Here is a 9,601-nt window from a genome sequence, read left to right as displayed (position 1 = left end):
GAGAATAGTATGTCCTCCCCGTTTGAGCCATTATTACCTAGAAAGAATATGCCAGGCAACCTTTAAAGTGCTGATTTTCAACTACCGGATTTTCATTTCATAGTCCTCACCTCCTAACATGTGATTTATAATCCCTGTTCTTCTCAGAACTATTTCCACATTAAAAACTACACACATATTGCCAGCAGGTGTGGCTCAATGGATTGTCCCATGGACTCTGAGGTCCTGGATCGATTTCCGGTTGCAGGCTTGATCCCCAGTAGGGGGCGTGCAGGAGGCAGTTGATTGATGTCTCTAATTCTCCCTCCCTCTCTGTAAAAAATCAACGAAAACATTTAAAAACAAAACACAAAACTACCCACATATATATGTGAAAGTCCATCCTAGTACTGATGAGCAGTCAAGTTTCAGCCAGCCAGCCCCACACAGAAGGGCGAGCACCGTGTCTACCCCATGCTTTCGGTCCCCTACTTGGATGACGCCTGCCACTCCACTCGCTGCTGTGGCCTCACTCGGCCGGTTTTGTGAAGCAGCATACAATTTACACTCGCATGGTTCAGCGGGGGGACAGTGTTGAGGTGCCACAAAGGTGACACTACACTGGATTAAAAAAAAAAAATTTTACCCAGGAGTTACCTTCAAACGGTCATATGAAGGGCATCCCACAAACCCCTGAAGCCTGGAAGGATTCACCAGGGAAATCGATCGCAGCTGAAAGAAACCCTGGCTGAGGCATGTCATGAATTCATGCAGTTCTCACCTCTCCTCGCTGTGTCCGGTTTCTCTTCTCTCCAGTGACGGAGCTCCCGGCCTGGGTGCTCTTCCTATGTCCCGCAGTCCCTTGGGAAGCTCACCCAGGCTGGTGTTTACGGTCACCTACAGGGGTAACCCCAAATCTCCACCTCCACCCGGAACTCCCCCACCAGCTGGGCATGTCTGCATTCCTAATAGACATATAACTCAACATGTCCCAGCCCGGTTCCGGGTCCCCCGACCCCAAATCCACGGCACCCAAAGCCGCAGCAAACCACTCGACTCCTTTCTCACACCGTGCAGGAATCCCCTGGCTCTAAATCACACCGGCCCAGAAGCCAATTCTCACCAACCCACTACAGCCACCCTGGTCTAAGCCATCATCTCCCTCTCCCGCCCTCACCCTGGCCTCCGGCCCTTGCAGCACATCCGAAGGCTCTTGGCGCCCCCTCATCACAAATGGAGCTTACCCAACAAGCACCAGCACTCACAATTAATGCCAGTGACGTGAGACTGCTTTTTCAAACCCTTCACACAAGCCCAAACATGTGGCCATTTCTCTACATACACAAGACAAGCAATGGATAAAGATGAATATTTATTCACTTTACAAAGAGAATGGTATTAAATTCCCATAAACAGCTCCATTTATAGACAAATATAACTGTACATTATAACAGTAGCTGGCTCAAACTTACTTTCCCAAGATACTTACAAAGCTCCAGCTCTGAGTTGAGCACAGAAATCTGTTCTGCTCCGATGGTTAGTCCTCCGAGATAACGGTTTGTTTTACAGCCACAGGTGGGAAAAGAAACCCAGCTCCCAGCCCTTCCTCAGGAGCTAAGCTTCCATCTGCATGTTCCCTAGAGCACTGAACAAATACTGGCTTGTTCTTTTAAAAAAAAAAAAATCACTGATAATTCAAAAAGGTTTTTGTAGCACACCAAAATACTTATTTATACATACATAAAAAGTCTTGAATCAGATTTATTATTTGAAAGGTAAACAGATACCCTAACACTGCCAAGAGTGGGTAATGAAAAGAAGGAAAACATTAAATTACTGAATTATAAAAATATTTTCCTTGGAAAAAAACTCCAAGGTTATCGATATCTAAAACCAAAGAGAAAAAAATAAACAATTGTTCTTTGATCATTAGTTTAAATAAAAATGAAAACCTCTTCAAAAGCAGCTACAACCGACTTTCTCGAAGCTGTAGGTAACGAGCTCTTCTACATCTATGCACTAATGATTCTCACAGGCAGCTCGCGTCAAGAAAACCCTTAATATGGCTAACTCTTTAGTTTTTAATTAGCATAATTTTTTGTATTTTTAAAAAGTATGTCACATAACAGCTTAAAAAATAAGTGGTTGTTTTAAGGAAGCACTCCAACAGCCAATCTGACTCCAATCAGATCACCACAGTTAACAGACAAGCCAGGACACTGGTGATTTCATCTTTAACCACAGGCCTTCTTTCTCATTTTGTTATCCCTTCATATTTTATGAAAATGTACCAAATTAAAACTTTTTCACTCGTGCTGCTTCATATCTGGATGTGATGACAAATACCAACCTGAGATAAGAGCTGACTCCTTCACGAAAGTCCAGTTCTTGACCCTACTGGGAAATGTCTATCTTCACTGATGTCAACTCTTGGTATAACCAAGTCACATTAGGATATTATATTATAAAAATATACCATATGTTGGACACTGATGTCAGTACATTGCAGAAAATGTGTCTATTTACTGTGTAAAGTTTATTAACATTTTAATGAAACACACTCTTATTTACACAGTGAAGTCTCGCTCAGGACAGCAAGGCGGCGCGGCCACCATCAGGAATCTGGAAATGTGCAGCAGTCCTTGGCATCCTGTCCAGAGACACGCTCCCCAGAACTCGGCAGCACTGGGTAAGGTGAGCCGGAGTTTTTGCAGTTCAATTGGCTTGCTTTTCTGTCTTCACTCTTCTTCACTTTCATTTTCAGGATCTAAATCAGAATCTCCATTTAATTCTTTTTCACTTGTCCCATCTCTGTCCTCACCGTTTTCTTCATCTTTTTCTTCCGAATCCTCATCTTCCTCTTCATTCTCATCATCAACATCCTCATCTTTTTCACTTTCTTTCTCTTCCTCATCTTCATCCCAATTATCCTGGGAGAAAAATTAAGCAATGAAAGCATTCATGAAGGCCTTGTTCTTACAGAGTACAAGGTTTTAAAAGCAGATTTATGTACCAGCAAACAAGTTACTCACATCAGAATCTTTGTCTATCTCATCATCAGTTTCCTCTTCAGAAGATTCTGTAAGGGGGGGAAAACCAAGCCTTAATTTTGTGATCAAAGCAGAGGGCAGAGCCCTGAAAACTAAACAGAATCAGACACCTGAATTTACTTTCAGAAATATTATATTCAACTATGACCCATCTAAGAAGTAATACTAATATTCTTATCTGCATAAAAGCACATTATATTATTCCATCAGGATTTCACTGAGCAGGATGAAGTACCAAAACCTAACAAAAGCTCATCTTGAAAAACAGCTGAGGATGTGGAGAAAATGGAACCTTGTATACTGCGGATGGAAATGTTCATTGGTGCAGCCACTAGGAAAACAGTATGGAGGTGCCTCAAGAAATTAAAACTAAAACTACCAAATGATCCGCCAATTCTACTGCTGACTATATACTGAAGGAAACAAAATCTGGGTCTCAAGAGGTATCTACATCCCCTGCAGCATTATTTATGACAGCCAAGGTATGGAAACACCTAAGAGTCTATAACAGATAAATAAGAAAATATGGCATATATATACATAATGGAATAGCTATTAAAAAAAGAAAGAAAGAAACCCTGCCATTTGTGACAACATAGATGGACCTTGAGGGCACTAAGCTAAGTGAAGTAAGTCAGATACAAAAAGATAAATACAGTATGATCTCATTTACATATAAAATCTAAAACTACTGAACTCATAGAGAACAGACTGGTGGTTGCCAGAGGTTAGAGGCTGGAAGAAATGGGTGATGGTCAAAAGGCACAGACTTTTTGAATTATAAGTAAGTCCTATGTATGTACAGCACTGACATGCTTTTGCCCTCCAGTTATGTTTTATAATTTACAAAGGTTTTGTTTCACATTCTAGATGCATTTCTAGGCACTTCAGTTTTTTTTTTATTGCTATGAATGAGATTTTTTTTTCTAATACATTTTCTGACTAGGACACACATTAGTGGACATACAGTACATTATATGGAACATAATACTACCAATTCCTTTTTTTCTGATATTGATATCCAGTAAACTTGATTATTTACATATTTCATTAATGGTGTGACTGCATATTCTGCTGCGTTTTCCATGTGGAGAAGATTAACAACTCCAAAGTTCAATGTTCTGGAATTCATTTCTTTCATACAGTACTAGGTAGGACATCCAGAATTAATAAAAGATATATTAGTGTCTTGTTCCTTTCTGAAAATGCTTCTAAACTTTGTTTGACATAGGTTAAGGAAATTCCCTTAAATTTCTAGGTTGTTTGTTATCAAATAATGAGATACATTCAATTTTATTGAATTAGTTCTATTAAAATAGAGTATTCCTGTTTATCTATTAATATGGTGCCTACATTAATAGATTTCGTGATGCTAAATCAGCTTACAATTTTTAAATAAATTCTACTTGGTAATAACTTTATTATTACGTAAGCACTTCTATAATCAATTTGCTACTTAGGATATTTGAGGATGGTCTAAAATGCTTTCTTCACTATCCCTGTGTGGTTTGGACTAATAAAACTCCTCTACTGTTTAGGCAGAAACAGCTTATTCCTTGAAAGACTGATCAAAGCCATGCACAAAACCTCTGTATCTGATATTGTGGGGCAAATGTTTTATTAAATCAATTTTAAAGCTACTGGCTTATTCAAAGCTTCTATTATTTTCAAGTCAATTTTGGCCACTGATATTTCCTAACAAATTACCTATATCATCAGGTTTTTTAATATATTGGCATAAAGTTCATTCAATATTCTTTTCTTTAAATCTCTTCCATACATAATGTCTTTTTTTTTTTTTTTTTATCCTCACCCGAGGACACTTTTTCATTCTTTGTTCAGATAGAGTGGGAGGGAGAGAGAGAGAGAGAGAAACATCGACCTGAAAGGGACACATCGAGTGGCTGCCACCCGCACGACCAACCAGGGCCGGGGACAAACTGCAACCGAGGTACATGCCCTTAGCGGGAACCGAACCCGGGTCTCTCCAGACCGCAGGCCGACGCTCTAACCGCTGAGCCAAACCGGCCAGGGCATGTCTTTTTTTGTTACTGTTATTATATTTGTGCCTTTTCTTACCTAATCATATTTTTACCTACTTTGCCACAGGCTTGCCCATTTCCTTAGAGAAGGTGTGCCAAAGCATAATCTTATCCATAGTGATACTTTTACAAAATAAGGTAACAGAACCAAGTCAATGTGAAAAACTCAATGTTCCAGCTGCAAACCCAACCCTACGCCCAAGCTTTACCTTCTTCGTACACCAATTTTGCCTTCTGCTCAGGACAAGTCATTCCCTTTGTTTTCTCTGACGCTGTAACCTGGAAGATAATAAAATGCTGTTATGAAGTACACACAACCCAACCTTCTCCAACAGTAAACTCACCCTCAATGACCATAATGGATGTCCTCAACATGACATAGATCAAATACAAGGCAAAAAATATTCATTAAATACAACAAGGAAAGAATTACTCTGTACAAGTTGAAAAACCTTTTATTTTTCTTTGCTAATCCTCACCGGAGGATATTTTTCCATTGATTTTTAGCGAGAGTGAAGGGAGGGAGGCAGAGGAAGAGAAACATCGATGTGAGAGACACACATCAATCAGTTGCCTCCCACACAACCTGGACAGGAGCTGGGGACTGAACGTGCAATCCAGGTACGTGCCCTTGACTAGGACTCAAACCCACAACCCTTCACTCCGTGGACCAACACTCTAACCGCTGAGCAAAACTGTCCAGGGCTGAAAAACCTTTTAAAAAGGTGAACAGAATTTCTTCCTGTGCCAAAATGTGTTAAGTATTTAAATATCCTACACTTTTTTGTTCATAGTGCCACAATCATCCTAACTGTACTAACAACTGAAATATAATGAGAACCTTTAGGAAAAGCTGAAACAGGCACAAGTGAGTTTACTCACTGTCAAATACATAACATTTCCAAGTGCAATACTGGATCCTGATTTGCCAATTTCTTACTAAAATAAGGAGCTTCCAATGTTCATGTAAATGACCCGTATTCCTTATTCCATTCCTATCACACCCAAAAGTTTTAGCACAAAACACTTTAATTTACTTACTTGTGTGATTAGAAGGATAAGCTTTCCATGAAGGTGGGAAAGTTTCTGAAAAGTTTTTACTCTGCTTTCCATTAACTGGTATAGTGTCCCCAGCTGGGGTACTAGGTCAGGCAACTAAAGGAAAAAAAAAACCGTGATACTATTATGACACAATGCAGACAACAAACACTCGGACCCCGCTCAGCTGGGCCTGAGCACCAGCCGCTGCACAGCACCTGCTCGCAGTTCCCGGGCAGGGCTGCCTGCGACACAGCCGAGCAGCGCCTCAAACTCTCAGAGACATTCAACGTCCTAACAGCAAAATATAACATTGCCTGAAAAATAATGACGTAAGAGCAGAAGGAGAAACTGCAGGGTAGGATAAAGTGCAGGGTGAGAGTTCTTTGTACCCTTCACACTATTTCAGAGATGGTCAACATAAAGGAGACACTAAATAAAAAAACACCCCACCACACATCAGGGCTAAAGGAGGCTTCCCTCTGAAATGACTCTCTGATGGCATCACGTTATCTGCCTCACCCACAAGGCCCCAGCAAGCTGGAGGACACGTCACCCCTTCCAGAGACCACCAGGACGGAATGACAGAGCACAAAGCTGACTCACAGCACTTCACATCTACAGTTAGTCAGTCCTCTCGATCATGTGTAAGAAACTGAAGCCGGCACGTCTGTCCCTCCAGAGCTACAGAAAAGGGACCCCACTCCCTGCCCTATTATCTGACACTACAGTATAAATCAAAGTATTTGTGCCCTGGCCGGTTTGGCTCAGCGGTTAGAGCGTCGGCCTGCGGTCTGGAGAGACCCGGGTTCGGTTCCCGCTAAGGGCATGTACCTTGGTTGCAGTTTGTCCCCGGCCCTGGTTGGTCGTGCGGGTGGCAGCCACTCGATGTGTCCCTTCACGTCGATGTTTCTCACTCTCTCTCCCTTCCTCTCTCTCCCTCCCATTCTATCTGTACCAAAAATGGAAAAAATATCCTCGGGTGAGGATAAAAAAAAAAAAAGTATTTGTTAAACTTGGAAGAGTATTTATAGACAAAAATGAGAATGACGCTCCATGTAACGGCCTTTCAGTGACCATCATCCCCTTTTATTTGTCCCTATTCAGACTGTAAGCTCCAGGAGATGAGGGTCAAAGTGGCTCGCACATTACCAAAGCTCTGGTGCCTAGATTATCCTTGCCTTTAAAAAGCTCTTAAGGGTAACGGATTCTGAAGACAGAAATAAAGGAAAGGTACCCGGAAAAGCACCATTTTCAGAGGAGAGAATTGTCGTGGGATGTGTTCTCCCCAGACCAAACTTCTGTCTGCTTTCTGTGGCCCTGAATGTGACCCAAGCCCCACTCCTGCAGTTGCACCTTCAGAGCTGATTCTGGAAGGGATTCTACTACAAGGCCTCCTAGGGCTCTTGTGGCTCCTAAGCAAGTAACTGAGATCCCGAAACGAGTGCTGCCCTGTTACCAGCCAGAGTCCCAGGACCTGAAGCTTCCGGTGTCCTTCCAGCCCATCACCACGCTGCGCAGCCTCTCTCTCATCTCTGCCCCCTGCATCCCCCGAGATCCCTGCAAGCAGGAAACCTAATGTCCATTCTCACTGCTTCGGGGTTTCTTCCCCGTGGTAACACTCTGGCAGAGCGCTCCATGGACACAGAGAACAAACTGCTGACTGCAAAGCAGCTCATCCAATAGTTTTCCCTGTTTCAGACACTGAGGCAGACGGAGCCTGAGACAGGGAACAAGGGCAGTGACCAGGCAGGCACTGGGGAAACTGCATTAAGAAAGGAAGCGCTGCCCTGGCCGGTTTGGCTCAGCGGTTAGAGCGTCCGCCTGCGGTCCGTAGAGACCCGGGTTCGGTTCCCGCTAAGGGCATGTACCTCGGTTGCAGTTTGTCCCCGGCCATGGTTGGTCGTGCGGGTGGCAGCCACTCGATGTGTTCCTTTCACGTCGATGTTTCTCTCTCTCTCTCCCCCTCCCACTCTATCTGTACAACAAATGGAAAAAAAAAATGTCCTCTGGTGAAGATGAAAAAAAAAGAAAGGAAGCGCTATCGTTTAAAGAGCAATAAAAAATGTACTTACACTACCCACTAAAAGAAAAATTCTTCTACCTTCAAACACAACTCATTTAGTGGTGCAGCAAAGACCCCACCTCCTGCTGTGACAGGTTTCCCGGTGCTGCGATAAGATCCGTGCTCCCTCTCTCCCCTGCGCACAGACAACCCAGAGCTGAGAGCAGCCCCACAAGATGCTGCAAGCTGAATGCTTAATTTATGTCATTTTAATCTACTGTTCCCTCCAGGGACAAGGTAGGGCAGACATGTTAACATATACAAAAACTTTTTAAATCTGCTAAGTTTTTAAGAGGGAAGGGGAAAGACACACACAATGTAAAGATAATTTTGCTGAGAAGGTTACAGATATAGAAAAATATCTGAAGGCTAATGTGTCAATATACAAATTCATTGAAATTCTCTATAAACATGTCATTTTTAAATCCAGGGGACAAAAAGACCAATTTATAGCCCTGGCCGGTTTGGCTCAGTGGTTAGAGCATCAGCCTGCGGACCAGAGAGTCCCAGGTTCAGTTCCCGCTAAGGGCATGTACCTCAGTTGCAGTCTGTCCCCAGACCCGGTTGGGGTTGTGTGGGTGGCAACCGGTCGATGTGTCTTTCTCGCATCGATGTTTCTCTCTCTCTCTTCCCCTCTCTCTCTCCCTCTGTATCTGAAGATAAATGCAAAAAATGTCCTCAGGTAAGAATTTAAAGAAAAAAAGACCAATTTATATAAGATTACAATGGTGACGTTATGACACCGCACCTGGGGAAAAAATCTCCAGAAGCAGCAGCTGATGGCTGAAGGACAGCTGCAGAGAGGATGGTTTTGTTAAGCCATCAGTTTATAATCCTTATCAAAGCCAAACTATTCAGCTCTGTAGTTAAAAAGACTTACCGTGGATAGGTATGATGCATGGACTGTTAACACACATTTTAGCCACTGAACCATTAAAACAGCACTGAAAAAAAGGAGGGAAATCCAAGTAAACTAATGTACACTAATTCAAAATTAAATACACAACTGAGCTATAAAATTAGAAAAACTCAGGCAAAGTAAAGATCTACAAATTGTGCTCTGAGAAAATAACTACAACAAATAAACCACTGTGAATTTGACTGTCCTTACATTCTTTCACTGAGTATTTAATTTCAGATCTAGGTGATATACTAATATCCTTGGGGACAGGAAGGGTAAGATGGACTTGAAGACAGGACAAAATTCCCTTCCTCTAAAATCAATTAAGAATAAAACTCAAGCTTTTACTTCATAATTAACTGCTATCAGGGCACTAACCTGGGCTCAACTGACTTTGCATTTTATGTTCATAATATTTGAGCACATCATCTATTCATCATCAGGTACAAATGGCAAAAGACCCACACCAAAAATGTGTAAGCCAGGCCTAATGAATACATGCTTCAGCTTTCCTTTGTGGAACCTA

At 42.2% G+C, this 9,601-nt stretch overlaps 1 protein-coding gene across 1 annotated transcript in view; it reads right to left on the bottom strand.

Moving 5' to 3' along the window:
* Positions 1-1,334: 1,334 nt before the first annotated feature.
* WDR43 (WD repeat domain 43) overlaps positions 1,335-9,601 on the bottom strand; it is a 42,534-nt gene continuing 34,267 nt past the window's right edge. The window contains exons 14-18 of the mRNA XM_036263065.1: positions 9,055-9,118; positions 6,113-6,226; positions 5,281-5,350; positions 3,012-3,058; positions 1,335-2,909 (exon numbers count right to left, since the gene is read on the bottom strand). Of these exons, the coding sequence (XP_036118958.1) occupies positions 2,718-2,909; positions 3,012-3,058; positions 5,281-5,350; positions 6,113-6,226; positions 9,055-9,118 (487 nt within the window). The 3' untranslated portion in view covers positions 1,335-2,717. The remainder of the gene's footprint in view (positions 2,910-3,011; positions 3,059-5,280; positions 5,351-6,112; positions 6,227-9,054; positions 9,119-9,601) is intronic.

The sequence above is a fragment of the Molossus molossus genome, unplaced genomic scaffold (genome assembly GCF_014108415.1).
Source record: "Molossus molossus isolate mMolMol1 unplaced genomic scaffold, mMolMol1.p scaffold_m16_p_15, whole genome shotgun sequence".
Taxonomy (NCBI): Eukaryota; Metazoa; Chordata; class Mammalia; order Chiroptera; family Molossidae; genus Molossus; species Molossus molossus.
The sequence above is the reverse complement of the archived record's forward strand: the minus strand, read 5'-3'. Positions and strand labels throughout refer to the sequence as shown.